The following is a 23,415-nucleotide window of genomic DNA, read 5'->3' as shown; positions in this document are numbered from 1 at the left end:
CACGTACAGCAGTGTTTCCTAAACTTTTTTTTCCCGAAGACCCATATTTTAAAAGTCACAAACCTTCGCGACCCAAGTCAATAGACGTTATTCGTAAATCAAATTAAAAAATAAAGGTTTTAGCAACAAAAGTATCTGTAATTAGCCTATTGTGTTTAATCGGTTCTGGAACGCAGTAGATGTCGGTGGCGGCTTTTTCCGCTTGCAGAAAGACGGGCCCGATTGCTGACATTAAATTCATAGGCTATAATTAATTATACACTATTTAAAAAAAAATCAGAGACATAACCACAGGTGGATCTTTTAAACTGGCGGCTGTTTTGAGGTTGTATGTAGACCGTAGACCGTGAACTCCTGGGAGACGTGATGCAAGACGACCCAAAAATAATTTCTTGCGACCCACCTGAGGGTCGCGACCCAGTCTTTGGGAAACAGTGATGTACTGTACAGTATATCCACTTTGATGGCAGCCAGTCAAATTGAAGGCCCGTCCATGATTTTATTCAATGATGTATTAATTTCTTTAATGATGTCACTTTCAGTCTGCCATAGATGTTGTGACCTATATCCTGGCAATGAAAATAATCAAAATATAATATTATATGTTAATATAATCCAAAAGATAGCAGCAGTTATCATGACAAATATATTCTTAAAAAGTATTGCAATAGTCAGGATGTTCTGTCAATGCTGTAATAAAGGGGTTAACTGTTTGTGGGTATGGGAGGGGCAGTGAGAAGACATGGTGAGAGAGAGAGCAGAGTGTAGTGATAAAGAGATGAGAAAGCCAATAGAGAAACTGGGATTACAAAAAAAATGATGTAAATTCAGAGTGAGTTGTTTCCATGTAAACAAATCGGCAGATCGCCGATCACGGAAAATTAGGACAGCGCAGGCCGATCGATTGGCCGGCCGAACCAGAGTGTTTAACCATATATATAAATAACCAACCATAATGACATCACAGAACACCTATGCAGCAGCATTTGAAAGTGTCTGTCAGCTTCAAACCTGTTGGGTTTTTTTTTTTTTTTTTCTTACTTAAAATACGGAGCTGAACAAAAAGTGTGTCGGTTTTCCCTCACCGCTCATGACTTTTTCATGACTCTCTGGTAGTTTGAATATTAATAGCTTTCCCTATTGTGTCTGCAACTTATCTGAGCCACTGAAACCAGATACTGACACCCAGATGGGAGACAGGAGATAGACCACTGTCACTCTCTCTTTCAGCCTCTTGCCTCCTTTCACCTGTATGTGTGTGTGTGTGTGTTGGGAAGCCTTTCTTTAACTTAGCTTTTTCTGACATAAAACATTATCAATAATGTGCACATCTTCACAATCTGTCTATCTTCTAGGAACCTTCGTTACAAGTCAAACGACTTCTTTACTGATTTTCTTTCTTCTTTCCTTTTAGTCAGTCCCTGTGTCTCTGTGAGGAATTTGGTCATTAAAGTTCCTCAGGCACTGGCAAATATCAAGTCAAACGACTTCTTTACTGATTTTTTTTCTTCTTTCTTATTGTTGCATAACATAGGTAAACAAAAGTCATATTTACTGACCTGGAACGTTAACCTTTCTGCCTCAGTGCTGATAGGACAACATTACACATCCTGGGCATATGGTAATTCCATGTTTGAAAACGTTAAAGGTCATTTGTTAGCATGTGGCTACCTCGGACGGTTAGCTCAGACGGCAAACCGAACAAGCATTTGTGAAAGAATGAATAGAATAATCACTTTTAGCTTGTCCCTTTATGGCGTATAGGGGGCGCCACAGTGGCAGAAGTCATAGTGTTTTGTGGGATTTTGCCCTATGACCTCCTCACTTAGTTGAGTCTTAACTTGCTCACATGCTGTCACTGTCTACATATCTACATACACACCCAGAGAGAGAGGCTGTTAACAGATGTCTCGTTAAAGACATGTCCACAGCTAGGACAGTTGGTCCAGCTAGTGTTAGAGTTTTTGAGGGTTTTACCTAGAAAAACAAATGTGGTTCATGTCGATTTAAGATATTTAGGATTTGGTCCAATTCCAGAGGGGAAAACAAAAAGACAACAAACAACATGCAAACGACGTAGAGGAAGACCATCAGTTAGCTTGGAAATCATGTTAACTTGACTTGTTTTTTTTCTTCCTTATCTCAAACTTTAAAACAATTACTTTTAAAAAAAATTACAAACTTACATCCTGTATCAGGAGGCACTCTGTACCTCACCCCTCCCCTTCCGCTGCTCCTCAGCCAGCCGCCTTTTAAGAAGTATTAATGTAACATTTATTTATTCAGATGCTAAGAAGTAAGCAGCATTCATCACGCTACTAGGTGTCTCTTGCTTTTTTTTTGTTGTTGTTGTTGTCATTTGTACGTCTCAAAACCTGCTGTTCTTGCATAATCTCACATCATCGGCTTATTCTTACTTTTGATAATAAAGAAAACTCAAGTGCTGTCACCATGGCAACACATGTTCCTCTTGTTAAGAGCGTTAAAACTTCAGACGGACGAGATACGTTTAGTTCCATCTTAAATAATCGACGCGTTGCATAGATGTACGAAACACAGAGTTACTGGAAAAAGTGTGATGCAGGTGTGTATGTGTGTGTGTGTGAGAGAGAGAGAGAGAGAGAGAGGAGTGTGAGGAGGAAGAACTGTGAGCTGTGTTCTCTCACTCCACTTCACCATCTCTTGCATGAGTCAGACGCAGAGCACAGTGCCTGACAGCAAAACTCACCCACTTGTACAGCTGCCCCCGCAGACTCTCTCTCTCTCTCTCTCTCTCTCACACACACACACACACACACACACACGCACGCAATGCCGTTTTCTTTCTTCTGATTTGCATTTCATGTGGTTGTTTGGAAATCCTCTACTAAACTTTTCTGTTCTTTCTAACACAGAGCATGTCCTTTAACGTGACACTATACATTCTGATGCTGTCATACATCCATAAAAAAAATGTAAAAAAAAAATCCCCAACTTAACATTTAAAATAAAAATTAAACGGGAACTAGCTGAATTCAACAGTTCCTGCCTGCGGGGCGCTGTAAAAATATTCAATTTCCTTCTGGCATTTTAGCTTAGCTGCACATTTTCCTACTGTTGAATAAAGATGTAATGTGTTTTTATGTTAATAGATTTGTTTTTCCATCTTTAACCCAACAGCTATTGGCTAACCTGCTTTACCTTATTACCATGTGTAGACGGAACCTATTCCTGGTGTGTGACTCTCAGCAACAAATCAAACATTTGTAGTACAGTTTCGAAACTCGCGGTATCTTCCTGTTAGGTCAAAATAGACACCCCTGGCAAAAATGCTTTTATCATTTTCTACGCCATCTATTGGGGAAACGTGGGTATTGCAGGGAAAAGGCAGAGGTATAATGATAATATAAATAAATAAATGCTGAACGGCCCACATCTGGCCCCCGGGCCTTAGTTTGCCCGGGCCTGGGTTAGCCATACTGCAGAGTCTAGAAGTAAATGGTTATGGAGTGGTTATGGAGTCTAAAAAAAAAAGAAAAGAATTGATGGCAAGCATGAGGACAGTCCATAAGAAGAGGAGATGGCTCTTCATGTTCCTCTGAAATTAGCGTTATTGTTTAGAAGCAGCACCGAGAAAAGAATCTCGTTCGAACCGGAAGCCTGTCACTTTGATATATTTAGTCTTAGGCCATTGTGTAAATAGATCAAACATTCTTGGATTTTTTTTTGAAGCGAATGTTTTAAAAATAAACGTGACTCACCGACCTGAGCCACATGTTTTTTATCTACATTACATGTATTTTCAAAGATGCGTCTTGGTGGTATAACGTATAGTCTGTAAATATGATCAGCCTGAAAAAACACTTGCCAAACAAGAAAAAGGAAATACAACCCACAGATTAGGATATTTTGAAAGAAAGTTAAACCGAACATAAGACCAAATCTGCTTAGAAAAAGGAGACGTGGCAACCCTCCCGCTGATGTCTCTGCGTCTCGTACACACGAACAACACAACAAGCAGAGTCATGAGAGTCGTTGTACTGTATTGTCACGTGACATTTTTCACAGATTTTCATTACGCCTCACAGCAGGACAGAGACGGTCTTAAAAAAAAATCCCGCTTCGTTTAACCTAATCGTCTGTTAGCATGTTTTAAATGTGTGCGAACCCTCAATCACAGCGGGATGTAGAACAGCAAAGTGAAGACAAAACTAAGACACATAAACCAGAGAAAGTCTTTATTACCCCCCCGTCCCTGTCCCCCCCCCCTTCTGACACACTCACATGGCCAACCAAAACACAGCACCGTAGCATGTTAACAGTAGAGGAAGTGTTTTTTTTTTTTTTTTTAATTGTGTCTCCATTTAGCTACAGGGTGTGGGTGTGGATGTGGGTGTGCGGAGAGAAATGTTCACCACCACGTTGGAGATTTCCTTTAGGAATCTTCACTTGAATCTTCACAAGATGAGAGTTGGACATTTTAGAGGCGGCAGCTGTGCTTTATATTTTTTTTAGGGTGTAGAATTGTAACAATTTTTAATATACTATTTTTAGCCGTCTGCTAGCTTGCGTTTGTTACGTAATGGCGGCTACAACTGGTACGGCTTTAGCAGCGGTTTCTGAAGCGTTGCCACTTCATAGCTAAGTATTCTTCACCATTCAGCATTTTGTTCCTTCTTTTGCCTTTGACTTATGTCAAGCGTGGGCAAACTTTTTGTTTGGTTTTTTGTTTTGGTCCACGATTGTCCTGAAATTGTGTCCGGGTCGGGAGCAGATAGATGTGAGCTAAGATAAATGACATGTAAAAGTCATGCATAAAGGCTAAAATCATTAGGCTTATCATTTCCTACGCCATCTATTGGAGAACATGGGTATTACAGGGAAAAGGAATTATATTGATAATGTAAAAAAATTATATAATTTGGAAAAGTTTGGCAAGCTGGATTAAGAAGCTGCACGGGCCGCATCCAGCACCCGGGCCTCAGTTTGCCCATGCCTGACTTTTCTGCGAGAACGTCATTTGTGAACTTCGCGAAACATTTTCTCACAGTAAACAGGCAAGTTTAATAATAATATTTAATAATAATTTAAACTTTATTGATCCCACACATTCTTGTGTTACTTCTTGTGCGACAGGAGAAGGTGGCGGTGCCAAGTATGTGCTTCCTCTGGGAGTCAAACCCAGGACTATCTGCTCTCTCATTCCAAGGCAGACGCGCTAACCGCTAACCATTACTACTGTAAATAAGTCAGAAATAAGTTCAGTTTCTATCAGGGCTGGGACAAAAACAGATTTTCATCTTCACCTTCTCAGAAATGCAGACGATACATTGATGGTTGACGACAACTCATTACTTGTTGGGTGAAAAGTACTTTGTCAAAACCTCCTGATCCATAAATTTCTGATCGTAAAAAAAGATCTGGAATCGTTAGCAGTTTACACCAGAGCTAGCGCCAACGGCGACAGTCGGCCACAGCCAAACAGCGTAGTCAGCTGCAGTTCAAACTACAGATAACGGGTTCATTAGGTAGAATGAGAGGGTAATGAATAGGAAAGTATCCAGTGATTTCATCACTACATCACCGTAGTAACAACAATAACAACGTTCTCTCCCTGAACAATATGCCTATAAATAATGGATCTACGCTCCTCACTTAGCCTCTGTGTGACATGTGTAAATGTCATCCGCTGACACACCACTCACTACATTTTCGTGTTACGTTAAAGCATCTCATCTGGCCTTTGTGGCTCTTTCCACTCGGTTCTTACATCCTTTATGGCAGAAAATGGTGTCATTGTGGTAGAGGTCATTCTCAAGGGCGTTTTGACACATTTCTGTTTAAATCCATTTTCTGCAAAGGGGGAATGATAATTTTTCCTTCTTTTAATGCTAGCGGCGTGTTTTTTTTTTCGAGTTAACCCACATGCAGCCTTTTGTCTCCAAGTGCTCTCTTTCTTTTTCTTTACGCTGCTGTGTGATGCGTGAGTCACTCTTTGGTCCTTTATGTCTGTCCTTTGGTTGGTTTCTCCCATCGTGTTGCAGCTATTGATTCCTAGCAGGTGAAAAAAAAAAAAAAAAAAAAAGGCATCAATATCCTTACACCTTTATGATGATCACCATCATCATACTACCCTGTTGCTATGGTTACTTGAATTGGAAACTCGCGCTCACAGTAATGTGATGGAGAAGAGTTGATGAAGACCAAGCAAGAAAATGTAAAAACCAAGGTCACAGGTAGATCCCGTTAGACCTGCCAGCGTGTTTAGACCTCACGGAGTCAAATCCATCAAGTTGTTGAAATTGCTCCGCCATGAGGTCTTCGGTGGCCAAGGACATTTAGAGGTCATCACCGTTTTTTTAAAATGTATTTCTTTTCCATTGCCTGGTTGGATCAATCTGTGCACGCTTTTGAACATGCCAACACACACAGACACACACACAGCTCCGGTTATCCCTAGCCCCTTTACTCTAACCTTCGCTGTTACAAATGCATTCCTAATCCTAATCCTTACACTAACTCTTATCTGACCCTAATTTTAATCCAAATTTAAAAATGAATCTCAAACCTCAGGGTAGCTGTCTCTCCCGACAAGTGCGACATGTCCTTACAAGTGTATCTATACCAGTGCGCGCACAGGTACGGCCATATGCACCACCTCATACATAAATGTCTGCCAGGTTCTAAGTTGTGGGTTCTCCACAGAATGAGTGGGATGCATAATGTTTCCATGGAGATCTTTATTTAGCCACTGACAAAAAGGACCAACTGTTAAAACATGCCCTCGTGTTCCCTGAGACTGGGGCAGGGATTTTCTTTCTTAAGAAGTTCTTGATGCATCGGTGAACATGTTATAACACATCAACAACATCAACAATAATAATAATAATGTTAACAATAATGATAAATAGTAATGGTTCATGTAAAATCATTGCAGCTGCCCTCTGTCTGCCTTTTCTCTTTCCGTTTCTCCATTTTCTTGATGCACAAGTAAACTGCCACTGAAGTAGTGGGGTGCAATACCCACGTTTCCCCAATAGATGGCATAGAAAATGATAAAAGCATTCTAGCCAGGGGTGTCCATTTGACCTAACAGGTCAGAGTTTCGAAGGGGGTCGTGGTAAGGGGTGGGATTAGCAAACAGGAAGAGTAAGTTATAAATCTGTTTTTAATGTTTTTTTGTTGTTGTTAGTACTACCGTTGTTACTAACACGAAAGCTGCTGCTGTTGCTACTACAAACAAGAACAATTCCTTTGCCCTTTTTTCCCAACTGCCAATACTAATAAAACGAACCATTGCCCAGAACCAAATCTAAAATATAATAATAAATATTACACTGATTTACAGCCGTTTCCCCACAGTGTCCAGATATCTGTGACTCCACTGTTGTTGACTATTTTTTTTTTTTTTAATGTCTGCTTTAACCCACTGTACGAGTAATGAGATGAGACGGGAGCCATTATCCAAGAATATTAGGCGGATACGACAGTGGATCTTTAGCTGTAAGCAAAATTGCAATTAGTCAGGGAGAGAAGGATAATGCGGCGCTAGCATGAATTAAATGATGATTAGATGATGATGGTTTATCACCGAGAGCGTCCTGTTTAAATCATTCATTTTTTTTAAAGTTCCTGTTAACGTCGGCAATACTGTACATGACACAAGCAAGAATGGCCTGATGATCATGCTCTCCGCTACGATGGAGTACAGATCGTTAACGTGTAGCACGTGTGTCGGGCAAGACCTAAAGTGACTGCACACAAAAGCACCCCGTGCACATGATCCTCACACTGAAAGGTGTAAAATAGACCAGATAAGGAGGTTATTTATTGATAGAGCTATTTATAACCGGGGCATTTTCCAGTGTTGGAGATGTAAATTGTTCTTCCCTCAAGCCACCACTGCCAATCTATTCTGAAAAGCAACAGAAATACAGGCATAAACTTAATATAGTACTTTAAAATATAACATAGTTCAAAGGTCAATGCTCTACTGCACCCCTATAGGGTCTGTGCAGGTACTGCATGGTTGTTGTTTTTTTTTTTCTTTCTCTAATTTAATTCCAAAAAATGAATTAATTGTTAGATAGTTTGATTATCACTTGAATAGCTCAGTAGTGAAACAATAATAATAATAACAAAAATTATTATTATTATTATTATTATGCATAGTAGAATAATCTTTAAAACTGCATTGGTCAGTTTTGTAAAAATCTACAGACCATATAAATACAAATAATAGAGTGACATTTATGTCCTAGAACTCTTATACATTCTCCTTCATTCATTCATAATTATTATTATTTTAACATAGTAAGAACTAGATATTGTGATTATATATTATTATTCCTTTCTGTATTTTGCTGGACTTTGATATTTAATCCTGCTGCGGAAACCATATATTAAAGTTGTAACGTGACTGCTACGGCCTACAGAAGTGTGTGTTAGCGAATATGCTATTCAAAAAAAAAAAAAAAAAAAGGAAAATGCTCTCTGCACCAAAGTGCGTTTTCAATTACAATAATTGAGTAACCGTACAAGTGCAGTATATATATAACTGAATCTGCCTGAAGCCAACCTGAGGGTTCAAGATAAAAGAGAGAAAGATATGTACGAACCACCGATCATGGTGTATGAGTAGGTGTGTGAGGTCAAAACTGAAGGCCCTCATCTCTGCAGCAGTATTATATAAGGCATGTATACTGGGCCCACCATGAGTCAATGTGGTAATTACAAACACCGTATGTGTGCTGCGAGGAAAAGGAAAATGAAAAAAAAAAAAAAACATGGAAAATGAAATGCAAGAAAAAATATATTTCCCAATGTATTTATTTGAATCAATATATACTGTACAATACTGAAGTATTGCAGCAACTCTGTGCCTATTTATATTACTACATTGCCGCGAATGTTGTGTAGATATTTATAACTATTCCGATTTACTACAATATACACTCTACTCTACATAGTGACTGTGCATAATCATCATTTTGTGGTATTTCCATCCCCCAGGTCTTACAGGTGCTCAGCCCGACCTGGACAAGAGAAAAGAAATATTTGGGAAAAACATGATACCTCCAAAGAAGCCAAAAACCTTCCTGCAGCTGGTATGGGAGGCGCTGCAGGATGTCACCCTCATCATCCTGGAGGTTGCTGCACTGATCTCCCTGGGCCTTTCCTTCTACAGTCCTCCTGGAGACAACACTTCAGAAGGTGAGTGAATTCCCCAGTTGATCTTTCTGCCTGGATGTTTACATGGCTTCTCTTTGAGTTTGGCTTAAAGGCTTGGATTAGTCCATGCCCTCTTCCCTCCCCTGCCCCCCGTGATCCTGAAAAGGGAATAAGCGCTACATAATGGATGCATGCACACACATCCAAAATGTGGAGTTACCAAATCTGACACTGGTGCCTTAGCTTCGTTAGTCGCACAGGTACACGTAAGGACACACATTTTTAATTGGCCGGAACACGGCACACATTCTGACCTGCCTTAAAAGGTCAAGTGAGTCTTCAAAAAAGGGCTAGTGTGAGTGTGTGTACATGATGTGAACGTGTGAAATGTGCATATGAAAAAGCAGCAGGAAGGTTAATGAAGTGTTGAGCAAAAAAAAAAAAAACCCCTGAGCTCCCAGAGCCCATACATCAGACCCGTGAGCTGTGAAACAGGAAATGAAGACTGAGACCATAATGAGGTGCTGAGTCAGCCACATCAGTCACTGCTGCCAACATTATCACAGTAATAGATTTCAGTTTCCCAGAGAAAGAAAAAAAAAAAAATCGGATATAATTTTAGTCCATCTTCAAATACAGGGTTAGAAATTTGAACTCATTTCCACTTACTTTTCGGCGCGATCTACAAATCAAGAACAGCGTTACTCCTAATTTCACCATTTCACCAAACCCGTGCTGTTAATAATCACTAAACTCTCTGCGTCATAAATCAGAGAGAACCGTATTAATCATTATGCTAATAGCTGCATCAGACTAAGGACAAATAAACCTTTAAACAGGTTCCAATATGCACGTTCTCTTTTCATATTTAAATGACATGAATACATATGAATTTGAATCAGCATCCAGACCCTTACAGATATAAACAGATGCAAATGATGGCCGTATGAGCGTTATGAAAGTTGAAAGACGATATTGACCTTGTATGTTCATGAAATTTGAATAGTAAAGGAAACGAGTGGTATTTCTATCCAGTGTAAAAAAAAAAATACTGGAGAGGGACAACACAGGCGACTTTAATGCCATGTGTTCAAAATGTGTTTTGATGAAAAGCGAATCATTAAATTTCAGCTCTTTTTAACTTGAAATAAAATCAACTTTACTCATATGTAGATAATGTAGGAGAGAGAGAAAGAGAGAGAGGATATACAAGGTCTCAAAAAAGAAGAGCATTTTCTATAGCAGGGGTCACGAACCTTTTCCAAAAAGCCAAGAAAGTCACATATTTTATATTCTATTTCTGTGAGATACAATTTTATATATATATATATATATATATATATATATATATACACATATACATGGTGTTCATTTTCATTGATCACTTTAGTTTAGTAAACAACGCTTACCGGGATACGCAGTGAACTTGTGCGATAACTAAAAGACACAGTGAATACCAATAATTTGATTTTCTACAAAGTAAGCAGCACAAAGCTGAGTGTTACCTGTGTTCATCTTCGTGCAGTCGTCTCTCCGGCGAATGTAACTGAAGAGGGGCTGACATCTACCTTTATATTGTTTTTCAAACGGAGGAAACAGAGTCATGGTCTATTGGTGGAGGGCAGAATTGGGCACAGAATTGAACAAACATGCGTTTGTGTGCAAATGGATGACTTCTCGGGGTCGGGTCGGGTTGGGAGGGTCAGGCGAAGTTTGGGTGCGGGGAGTCCACACTTTGAGAACCACTCTCATGCCATCATTACATTTACATGCGTGTAGTAGTTAAACGGTCACTCTGAGAAATAGAAAGCTACTGTTTTGTGTTTTTTTTTTTTTTTCAGTCAATGTCTGTCTGTTATTGATTTTACTTAATGCACAAATGTCAGTCTGGTCACGGCTCCGAATAATTCAAAACCTTCCAAATTAGAAATGATTTTTTTTATGAGTTTTTTTTCCTATTGTAGAGGAATAAAGAACAACAGAAACAAACGCATTAAAATGGCCTGAAATGACTTCGTGAGCTGTGTTAATGTTGACATTTACTGCTTCTTACAATCTGTATAAATGCATCAATGCGTAAGATCAACAATAATTTTCACCGAGAAATTGTTAGTCAGTAGGGAGCACGTCATCGTTACATCGCACAAAGCGCCATCCCCCCCTTGAGTCCTTCCGTAAGGCAGCAGTGAGTCCAAATTGTGTTGCTCTCTGAATTAGACCCTGCACATATCAGTAATGTGGGCTCTGCACTATTTCACTCTGTGGGCTGCATGTTTTCCCTCAGTCCTAAACAAATTGCCCCACTGGGAGCTTTTTAACTCAACGAGCCAGGATTGCAACGTGCTTCCTGGGCATTAGAGCAAGCGTTTGAAGGACAACTGGGAATTGGTCTTGTTTCATTCTCAAAAATACAGCCGGTCTGTCACAGTCAGGCGACAGCTGCGTCCTCGTTTGAATTAGAGCAAATTAATAAAAATGCTAATTTCATCAGTTTTTGAGGTTGTTTTTTTTTTCTTTCTTTCTTTTATAATATGCACATTGGTGTTCACAAAACCAAATGGGGTTTTGATGAAATAAAACGGTGGCAAAAGTATCGCAAAAGCTTCAAATACACAAAAACATGTTTGTACAGCGACATATGGTCCGACCAGGTGTAACCACAGTGGGACATGGTACATAAATTAGAGTGAGTCCTGGAAGAATGCACCATGGAAAAAAAAAACATTTGTAATTATTAAGTCTTAGAGTGACACACTGTACTATACACAGTAATGGTCCTCCTCACTCCTCATTGATGACCTGGTCATGTCAAGTCATCACTTACTCATCATTGTCCAATACTGTCTGCCCACTGTCCTACCTAGTAACTACATACAGATATGAGCTCCCCAAAATATGAGTTTTTCAAGTTTTTTTCTTGTGATATGAGGTACATTTTGCCACTTATTTTTCCCTTTCTTCCTTTCTATACTTTCCCTTTCTCTCTCTCTCTCTCTCTCTCTCTCTCTCTCTCTCTCTTTCTATCATCTAAATAGAGTCCTCACTCCCGTCACTCTGTCTCGCTCACTGTCCCTCGCTGGGTTATTTTACCCATTTTTATAACAATAATATAAAAAGTTTTATTAATTATTCATTTTTTTACAATAATATAAAATGTTTTATTAATTAATCATTTTTTTTATATTATCAACATATTTGTTTATATCTATGTTTTTGATTTTTAGATCAATTTAATTAATTAATACTATATTTCTGTGGGGAGGGAACAAATTCATTTTTTAGTTATTTGTAATGGGGAAAAATGCAGTCGAGAAAACTAAACTAAACTAAACTCGTATCTTGAAGCCCCAGTGTATACATTGTTCTCTAAGCAGTCATTGACTTTTGGTTAGAAAGATAACACACCTTCCCTGTTGGACGACTAGCATTTTCTCAACCCTTGGGGGGGCGCTAATGGCTCGGAGCCACTTCATACTAGCATCAAAATCTGGTTGCTATATAAACTGTTGTTCCTCAAATCATACTTGTGTTTGCATTAATATCCCTGTGTGTGTGTGTGTGTGTTTTTGCCTTTAGAATAACCTTTAGAATAACACTGATTTCCATGGACTCTCTCTCTCCAATCTGCAGCCTGTGGAGAAGCAGCAGGCGGAGACGAGGGCGAGGGAGAGGCTGGCTGGATCGAAGGCGCAGCCATCCTGCTGTCCGTGGTGTGTGTGGTGCTGGTGACGGCCTTCAACGACTGGTCGAAAGAGAAGCAGTTCCGTGGCTTACAGAGCCGCATCGAGCAGGAGCAGAAATTCCAGGTGGTGCGGGGCGCGCAGGTCATACAGCTGCCGGTGACCGACATCGTGGTCGGAGACATTGCACAGATTAAATATGGTGAGGGTTTGAGTTCTGTGAGTTTTTACTTGCTGCACTGTAGACAAAGCAATGATAAAACCGTAAGAGCGACGTGTGTTCTTGATGACAGGTCATTCAAGGGTACGTCGACGAGTTAAGAATTCCAATTAAAAAAAAAAATCATGATTTATGAAAATAATAAGTCAAAACACTTCTGCAAGCAGTATTTCCTTTAGAGAGAATGTCTTTTACACCAGTTTACAACTGACGTTTTTGTCTCGTTTCTGGACTAAAATCCTTTTCCTTTTCAAACATTCTTTCAGTTTTTGGAAAATCAAATATTAAGATGTAGCTGGAACAAAACCTGGTGCAAATGTATAACAACAATAATAATAATGATAATAATATATTCATAATAGTGATGATAATACTAATATATTATTTATAATATTATAACAATACATTGTAACAGTAAAACAGCTTTAATAATTGACCAAGATATCATGATAAAAACCTGTCCAAACTGCTTGAGACGTCTGAGAGACATGTCTTAAATGTCGGGAATTATTAAAACAAGACACCTTTTAAAATGATAATAACTAGAACTTTTTGACTTACCAAAAAAAATACGACTAGCCGACTTACATGCTGAGTTGAAAACGCACACCTTCATTCCATAATTCTCGTGTTCCATCGAAAATCTTCCTCCTCATAAGTGCTTCAAACTCGTTGCCGTGTCTGTTGCCGCAGGTGATCTGCTTCCAGCTGATGGAGTATTGATCCAAGGCAACGACCTGAAAATAGACGAGTCTTCACTGACCGGAGAATCCGACCATGTCAAGAAGTCTGCAGACAAGGACCCCATGCTGTTGTCTGGTATGAAGCCCGTTGATACAGTCTCTGCAGATAAATTGTTGTTCTGAAACAGTCGCAATCCTATCTTCTGTGATGGAGTGTGCGTTGAAGTGACAAATACAGCTTGTATTTCTCACTTAGGACACACACACACACACACACACACACACACACACCAGTCAGGTCAATTCTACACACTACAGATGTCATTTACACAAAAAAGGGTAAAAAGTCAAATCCTTGATTACGTTCATCTTCTGGATTGTCTTAGGTCACATCCTCCGGGCGAGTCCCAGGCATTGCTATCAGGTTTGCATTATCCGAAGAAAAACCGACAACGATTCTTACCGATATTACATAGCTATGCTAATGTCAGCCACGATAAGGGATGTCTGATAATACCAGTTGACCGATATTACCTAAATATCAGTATTATTCTGAGTAACTGTAAGCAAGTTTAATTTAAAGCAGTACTTCTCAAATAGTGGGGCGGGCCCCCCTCGGGGGACGCGGTGAGGCGCCGGGGGGCTTTCAATGGAATATGGCACAAGCCTCCAGCCACTAGGTGGCAGTAACTCATACAGCGGTTTGTACAGATAAGAAATATACATGTTAACAGGTTCTTGATAGTATTTCAATTCGCGGGGGTGTGAGTCGAGGGGGGTGGGGAGGTTGGGGCGTGAACACATTTCTGTCCCCAAGGGGGCGCATGACAGAAAATAATTGAAAACTACTGGTTTAGGGTAAGTGGCTCTGGCGCCTCCTAGGTGATGCAAATTTCACACTTTAAAAAAACCACAACATACTGTTTCATAAAACGGGAAACGCGAGATGTTTTCCTCTACTAGAAAACCAAATCAGATCACAGTGACGACGATGTCTTTAGGCAGGAGACCGAACGTGGTTGATTTTTTTTAAATTTTAGTTTGTGCAGAAGAGAAGAGAGACACCGGGCCGTGCGGTCGTATGATCTTAGAAATCCTGACTTTCATAGTAAACTGAATGATGCCTTAATTATCTCTCCAGTTCTGGTATATTTTCATTCTACCAGAATAAATTAGGTTGCTCTGTTTCTGCGGTATCTAATTTATTCCCGCCTTCGTGCACATTAACTCCCTCCAGTAAAGGTTAATCATTTTATCTATGTTTTCTTCCAGATTCTTTCAGCCTGTTTTTTTTTTTGCACGGGGACCGAAGAAGAGAAAATAATAACATTTCTCCAAACATACTGTAGACAAATGGATGGGTAGACAGACAGACAGAACGATATTAGAACATAATCAACGTTAGCGAAAACAACAGTCGGAACCGAATCATTTTGACCCCTGCGCTTGTGCTTGAACGCTGTACACACTCTGCTTCCTGTTGTGCAGGTACTCATGTAATGGAAGGGTCAGGGCGAATGCTGGTGACGGCTGTCGGTGTCAACTCTCAGACTGGAATCATCTTCACCCTGCTGGGTGCGAGCTCAGAGGAAGAGGAGAAGAAAGAGAAGAAAGGTGATAGTCACCAGTCTGAAGCTGAGCTTTTGTGTTGGTTGTTATAATCGTGTTTCCTCGGAACGGCATTTTTTATTACATTTTTTTTTAATAAAATAAAATAATACCATTAAAGCCAAAACATTTGCGGGGCGGTATTACCAGGATAGAGCTTTTTAAAACGCAAAAAGCAGAGTTCTGTGAAAATTGTCTTTCACAGCAGGTCCCAGACGGCCTTGTCGTCTTCCTAAATAACGGAATTTTAGTGCCTCTTAAATGACACTTTACTTTTGGGGAAAGAAACAATTAATTCATTTATAAAATAATTAATTTTAACAGGTTTACATTCAAGTTTGATTAAAAATTCCATGTTGGCTCTGATTTCAAAAGTGTCATTTTTTTATAGGTTGGACAACCTGATTATGTAAAACAACAAATTAATTTAATTTAATTTAAACAAATTAATTAATTAACAAATTAATTTTTTGACTGACATCATTTGAATACAGTGCAATTAATGTCTTTTTTTTTCTCCCTCTTTTTTCTCCTAAATTTACCTGAATGGACGACCAGTGGAAGACGGACACCGGAACGCAGGTAAGAGTATCACCTTGCTCTGACCTCTGAGTGCGATACTTGATACTTTTAAAGATCCTTAACCCCGATGTTTCCTCTCTTCTCTTCTACTTCTGCCGCCGAGTACTTTCCCCTCTGAGTTTTGAAGTGTTACTTTAGAGACAGTGGCGTGTAACCATCATGAATTTTTTTTTTTTTTTTTCTCGTTGACAGATAACGTATAATCCCCTCCTGCTGTAACCGGCTTCACTTTCATCAAACCTATTTGCGTTCAATGTGTTGAACAGCGTTAATGGTGAAAGGCTGTCAGGACTAGTTTTACTGCTAACGTCGACGTTAGCGCGGCAGCTCCTCCGATGTACGGCGGTGAAAAGGGAACTCAAAACAGTTCCTTTCAGTTCTGATCATGTCAGTTTGACAACGGTACATGTGCGTCTTTGAACAACGATACGCTTCCACTGAGTTGGTCTGTCAGCAGCTCCAAGAAGATGCAGTATTTTTTAAAAGTATTCCTTGTTTGTCTGTTATTAAGATAAGAGCTGACATAGTCATAAATAAATCACAGTGTTTCCTTTGTTTTTGCTCATTATCCAGTGTGCAACGTCGTGGTTTCGGCGCACTGAAGAACTAATTTGCAAAAAGGATAATCAGAGAGACTCAGAGTATTATTAAATATAAGAAGTACAACGAGACTGCAGGAATGATTTGTGACGATATTTTCGTTTCGAGTCGAGATGGACAGAGACTTCAGTGTACTTTACGACATAATTAATAATTAATTAATAATTATAATAATTATAAGTAATCGATTCCAATAAGTAAAAAAAAGACTAATGTATTAGAATGTTTTAGTATTAGTTCTAGGATTGCATTTGTTAGTAGCAGCTGAAATAAATCCCAAAGCTTTATATGTTTATTAAGTGTCACAAAGTATTATAATAATAATAATAATAATAATAATAATAATAATGCAAAGAGAAAGTGTTGAACTTATGAAATATTTTTGAAAACCATTCATCTTCCCCTGTTTTGTAACGGTCACAAACAGCGTCTTAAAAAGTACAAACTCGATGAGTGGAAGAAAAAAAAAAATGCCAGCATTAAATAACCATCCTTACATGTCATCAAACAAGACGATTGCACATCATGTTCAAACCCTCACCATCCAATATTTGTTTATTTACACACTACTTTCAACCTACTTGGGAAACAAACAAAAATAAATAAAAAATACCAAGTGTAAACAGTATACTAATAAATATGAAAGTTCTATTCCCACTGATCCCTAACGTTTACCCTCAGACACAGTCAACATGTGCTGGATCTATCAAATGTGCTATAACCATGTTATCTCTGTTCATTGTCTTGTGTGTGCACATGCCTGTGTGTGTGCGGCCCTCGTGGCTAGACTGCTCCCATCCACCCATGCATCCTATCGCAACTATAGCCACGGATGGGGCGGCAGGCATTAATGCCCCTGGCAGTGCCAGCCTAATTAATGGTAGGTTGATGAACCATGTGATCTTTGATGTCTCTCTGATGTGGCTGTTGACTCCTGTCTTTTCCACTCCAACCCCCCACCCCCCCCACCCCTCTGTCAGCCGTGTTGGACCCCCGTCACTCCTGTGCTGTCAGTGCATGTCTACTTGTGTCGGAACTCATTTCCTGTCCTGTGTTTTGGCTGTCGTTAAGCAGTTGCTGTTACTTGCTTATCATACTAAACAAAAAGGGAATATTCGTATTTTTGTCCTGTTGCTAGGTTGTTGTAACACAGTACCCACCCGATTTGACTCAGTGAATTGAAAGACCAGACAAACATAGGTGTCAAACTAAAACCTGTTGGACTACAGTATAATAAGTAACAATCAGGGATGTCCGATATTTGCCAATATCATCCAAACAACTCATTTCTAATTCCGACAAATTATCATTAGGGACGTCCGATATTAACTTTTTGCTCAACACTGCGTTGGTGTCCTGAGTCACAATGACGATAATTCACTTTCACTTCAACACTATTGTTAGGTCCCATCGTCTGGACGAAACCCAGACATTGCGTTATCGGATTTTCACCTCTCATCCAAGAGGCTTCTTCCTCCCCCAAGAAGCCTCTTGGATGAGAGGCGAAACGTTCCCAAACAGAACTCTTCAACCTTGACGATGCCCAGGATGACTGAGAATCTTCAGAGGAAAAAAAACGATAACGATTCTTACCGACGTTACATAATTATGCTAATATCGGCTGATAATATCGGTTGGCCGATATTATCGGACATCCCTAGTCCAAAGTCAAAGTCTCCTTCTTCATTATCTAGACTTGTTTGAAACAGGAAACGAGACACAGTATAGAAGGACTAAGAATGTGTAGTGAGCAAAAAAAAAAAAAAAGGAAAATAGATTATCACTCTTTTGTCTTCATAGTTGGACTGGAAGCATTCATGTAATTATCCTTGAGGAAAGTGTGACAGGATTGAAATTACAACGTGACCTTGTGCTGTCCTGGGATTGCGCAGAGTAATTTGTCATCTTTAGCTTTATTGTTACCCCAGGGAGCTGGATTATACTCTGTGGGCGTGAGTAAATGGTCATCATACAGAAGATAATACGTTAAAATCTGCTCGTAATGATCAATTATATTACATGTTTTTTTTTTATTTAGCAATTAGCATTTAGCATTTAGAACCAGCACTGTTAAATATTGTAGACGACTTCCACCCCGATCACCGCTGAGGCCAGTATTTACTAGCATAGTACTAGGAGTAAAAACCATAATAAATACATTCATTACAGTGTCTTGTTTTGAACTTAATTAATGAAAAAAAGAAAAGACCAGATTGAAAATGTAGTAGAACTATTAATTATCGTCTCTTCGACCGGCCTGCCTGCAGTCCAGATGTTTTCAGGTCTTCAATAGTTGCAGTTAAATGGCAAAACTGCAAAACAAAAATTTGTCTCGTGACCAGATTCATGGTGGACTCCGCTCTTGTGATGTTCTCCGAATGAAAACCAAAACTGCGTCATTTGCTTGGAATCATTTTTAAAAGAAGCTGTGAGTCAGGAATAAATTAATAAAAAAAAAATAAAAAAATACAGTTTACAAAAGAAAAGGACAAGTGATCTAGCGGTAAACTAACGTATTCCCACAAATGACAGATTTCAGTTTTAAATCCCAATTTTGAACAGGTATCAACTCGATGTGTGGTTTGTCGTTCGAGCTGAAGATTTTCTCCCTGTCTTGTCCTGCTGTGTTATTCTGTGATTGCACGTTCAGTCTGACACCTCCTCTAATGCATGCTGTGTGTGTGTATGTGTGTGTGTGCGTGGTTAAATGTAAATGTAATTACAAATTTTGTCATGTAAGAACATCTATTTGAGTTGCTTATTTTTTAAATTCAAAATATCACCTTAAAGGAGGAAAAGAAATGTTAAAAAAATACATGCACTTCCTTCAAGTATTACTTGCTGTTAACTGTGCAAAATCCATGATGTGTACGTGGCTACACACCAGTGTCACCAGTCTCTCTATGTACCTTAAAAATCACACTCCTGTCTGGCTATTTGTGAACGTTGTTTGTCCCTGTGTGTACGGTCTTTGTGGTGACAATCTGTTGACACGTCTGCTTCGGTTATTTTTGTCGTTATTGTCTTGTATGTCTCCATCGTAGGTAAAATGCAGGATGGCAATATGGAGAACAACCAGATTAAAGGTAACCAAACCACATCCTTCATCCTCTCCTCTCTCCTCGTCCTCCTTCTCCTCCTCCCATTTTCCGCCTGTGCTGTGTGGTGTATTTCTCTTGGTCAAATGCAGGTGTGAACGCAACATCATTTGGTGAGTGTTCCAGATCTCACCCCCACACTGGATCTATAAGTAGAGTGTGGTCCAAATTCAGGAAATCCACAGTGGATTGAACGTTTACACCAGGGGTGTCAAACTCATTTTGGTTCATGCAACCCAATTAGATGTCAAGCAGGCCTGAAACAGTGCAATCATAAACCTTATTACCTGTAAAATAACAAGTCTTTTTTTTTTTTTTTCATGCAAAAAAGTACTTCATATTTAGTGAAATTAAAAAACTTTTCTCGAACATGTAGTGTTTCTGTATTAGTTATTATTTCCAATGTTCATCAAGCCGACCGCATTCAAACCGCAAGCAGGCCCGTTTTGGCCCGCGGGCCGGGCCGTATGTTTGCCACCCCTGGCTTCCACCTTTCATTTGACCTCAGTTTTGTGTTAGTTTAGAAAATTCCTCCTCCCATTTCTGTCTGTCGCCCATCTCTCGTCCCTGGTCTGTTGTTCTGCTGTTGTTTCTGTTCCGTTATTGACTTGTGTCCTTGTCTAGTAGAAAAAAAAAATTCCTCCTCCCATTTCTGTCTGTCGCCCATCTCTCGTCCCTGGTCTGTTGTTCTGCTGTTGTTTCTGTTCCGTTGTTGACTTGTGTTCTTGTCTAGTAGAAAGAGAAAAAAAAGGAACAAACGGTTCTTTAAATAATGGTTATGCTCCGTTTGGGTTTTGTTTATCTTTCTTTTATTTTTTTTTTCTCTTTAACCAACTCTTACTTGGTAGTCTCCTAAGTCGCTAAACCTCTTGTCATGGCCTTGTCATGCTACAAATTATGTATTTTTTTTAATTAGATGTTGGGGTACATTTTGACAATTAGCCAAATAGCTAATAGCTAAGCGATTTTTTTTTTCTGTCAGACTGATACAGTTTTTGGGTGACGTTGAGTTGTACTTGGTAAATTTAGCTACTTTTGACTTGAAAATGTTGTATCTCGACTTTTAAAATTACTCAGCCTAAAATGACCCTGTTCACAGACCAGCATCCGCCCCTGAGACCTGGTATTTTATTAATATTTGTTGAAATTCATACACTTCAGATTAACATACTAATCACTTGCATCAATGCTATGTACAGTTACCACTGTTGGCAACTGGTCCACAAAATCCACCCCATGAAAAAATGATCCAAACCATTAATCTTTCAACCAGTGTTTCAAAACAAATGTAGGAAAACTCAGTATTCAAAACCAGTGTTTCAAAACAAATGTAGGAAGAGTCAGTATTCAAATACAACTCCTCCTCCTTCTTCTTCTTCTTCTTCTTCTTCTTCTTCTTTTTCTTCTTCTTCTTCTGGAACAAATGTGCAGCTTCCCAAAGATCAGTCATTGCCCGGTCGTCTTTTTATTAGAACATCGTATTCTGTGTTTCGGCTGCGCACAGATAATGGCCTGTCCGTTACAGAGAAGAAGAAGGGAAAACAACAAAGTACTTAACTCCAGAGTATGAAAATGGAAAAAAAAAAATCATCATTGAGAGGTTTCCCACAAGCACGGAGCTCATTGCTCGTCGTGCTTAGAATGAATCTAGAAAATGGATTGCGTTAACATGAGAGTTCTGCGGTTTTGTGCGTGTGTGCTGACAGACAAAGAGACAGTGAGGTGATTGAGGTTTGGTTTGCGGCATGAACACCATTAGTGTTTCTTCCACAGAAGACGTTGCCTCAGCAGATCGAAGCTGAAATCAAATATCGGGGCATGAGATTGAGATCGATTTCGTAAATATGAATTTTGTTTGACCCGTATCCACGTGTTGTAGGGAATGCGTCAGTTTGAGCAGTTTGAAGCTAACCCCCAGTAGTTATCACAAAAAGAAAAAAAAAATGTTGGAGTGCACCCTGCATCATCCACTAGGCACAGATCAACTTCTAACATCCACTTCAGTGGTTCTCAAAATATGGTTTGCATACTACTGGTGATACTTGGGCTCTTTGTAGTAGTATATGAGGGTAGTCTGGCTATGCTAATCCAAAGAGAGTGGGCAAAAGTGAACCAGGAGGAGCACCCTCCACAGATTTTTTCGTGTATGGTTCCAGCATTGATTTTAGGCACCGGTTTCATGCTACTTCACTGTACATGGAAGTACTTGTGCAGTTAAGGCCTGTATTTTACTAGTACTGGTGTTACTTGGACAGACCAATATTTCCTAGGTTTTGCGCCATGTTAACAGTTTGAGAACCGATCTCTAATGAAGATTAAGTGTGAAGTTTATACGATCCCTTGTGTGGTACTACTTTGGCAAAAATCTGCATAGACACGTGGAGAACACTCAAACTCTATGCAGATGACTTGATGATCTTCTTGCTAAACAACCGTACCAAACATTGGTCTATTTTGACAGTAGGACTTTATAAAACAAAAAAACAATTTTATGCCTTTTTATGTCTTTAAGAAAAGCCAGACTCTGCTCTACTCCTCCACTGGAGTACAAACCAGGTTCTTGATTATCCGCAGACCTACCGTACGGTCTCCTAATAAAACAGTGCAGGAACAAGAACAAACTCTTCTTTCTGTCGTGTGGTGATTATTCAAACTAATTAGCCCCGCCTCGTCACGAAACCTGGGATAATCACATCTTCTATTTACACACTTTATAACCTTACCTTAGTGCAACACCTGGGGTATAAAGTCCGGCACCCTGTCGTCTTAATCACGTGGTTTAATCTCTGTTACTGACACTGCGGCGTGTATGTTTGTTTTTTTTTCTCCATTTACAGTAAAGAAGCAGGACGGAGCAGCTGCTATGGAGATGCAACCTCTGAAGAGCGCCGAAGGCGGGGACGGGGATGAGAAAGAGAAGAAGAAGGTGTCGGTGTCCAAGAAGGAAAAGTCCGTCCTGCAGGGGAAGCTCACCAAACTGGCCGTCCAGATCGGCAAAGCAGGTACGGAACCGTTTTCACAACCGCGTCCATCACGGTCCTGTCCATCGAAAACAACCGGTTGCACCTTGAAAAAAAGACTCCGGTCTTTGTTGCTTGCTGCAGTCGAAGCGGAGTGTCAGAGCTATAGGAAAGGCAGGAGCAGTCGGTGCAATTAATTTGTGATGAACGGCCTGTCGTCCAGGGAACTGCTGATCTATTGTAAAGGCAGTAGTGAGATTCCATTGTGCAGCGTGTTCCTGACCACAACTTTAAAATGCATTTAATCTTTTCCTTTGTTTGTCATGAATTCTACACATCCCAGAGTACGTTCCACAACAAAGCCATGACAGCAAACACTTTTAGTAACAGATGCCCAGAAGGCCACAGCTTAAATGTTCACTCAGCAGCAACAGAGGAGGATTTACTGATTTTACAGAATCCACTAAGGCAGCGGTGTCAAACTAATTTTCACTAGGGGGCCACATCAGCAATACAGTTCCTGTTGAAGGGCCGGTTTTAAATGGAAGACTGTATAGATCATGGGGTCCCCAACCCCTGGTTCGTGGACCAGTATCAGTCCATAGGTCATTTGGTACCGGCCGGCAGTGGGACACAGTGAAAACATTTTTTCTAATTTACTTCATTCAAAGAAAATCCAGTCATATCCATTTACTTTCTTTATTTGACGATAATCTGGCAATATTTTAAAATAAAAGTCATTCAGACTTTGATACAAATAGACTAGAGTCTGGTATAGATGTAGCTCCTCCACAACAGACAAATACATGTTTTTGCAATTGATTATTATTTATT

General features: G+C 39.6%; 1 protein-coding gene across 11 annotated transcripts in view; it reads left to right on the top strand.

The window, feature by feature from the left end:
• atp2b2 (ATPase plasma membrane Ca2+ transporting 2) overlaps positions 1-23,415 on the top strand; it is a 97,272-nt gene that overhangs the window by 48,507 nt on the left and 25,350 nt on the right. For 10 of the 11 annotated variants that reach the window (XM_025059939.1, XM_025059936.1, XM_025059937.1 and 7 more), the window contains 8 exons: positions 8,992-9,192; positions 12,781-13,032; positions 13,744-13,869; positions 15,222-15,347; positions 15,900-15,923; positions 17,311-17,403; positions 19,568-19,609; positions 22,459-22,623. In XM_025059939.1, coding sequence (XP_024915707.1) covers positions 8,992-9,192; positions 12,781-13,032; positions 13,744-13,869; positions 15,222-15,347; positions 15,900-15,923; positions 17,311-17,403; positions 19,568-19,609; positions 22,459-22,623 — 1,029 coding nt within the window. The remainder of the gene's footprint in view (positions 1-8,991; positions 9,193-12,780; positions 13,033-13,743; positions 13,870-15,221; positions 15,348-15,899; positions 15,924-17,310; positions 17,404-19,567; positions 19,610-22,458; positions 22,624-23,415) is intronic. The other variant, XM_025059940.1, reaches the window with a different exon arrangement.

Source organism: Cynoglossus semilaevis, chromosome 11 (genome assembly GCF_000523025.1).
Source record: "Cynoglossus semilaevis isolate Cse_v1.0 chromosome 11, Cse_v1.0, whole genome shotgun sequence".
Lineage (NCBI taxonomy): Eukaryota > Metazoa > Chordata > Actinopteri > Pleuronectiformes > Cynoglossidae > Cynoglossus > Cynoglossus semilaevis.
Note: the sequence above shows the minus strand (reverse complement) of the source record. Positions and strands in the feature narration are given on the sequence as shown.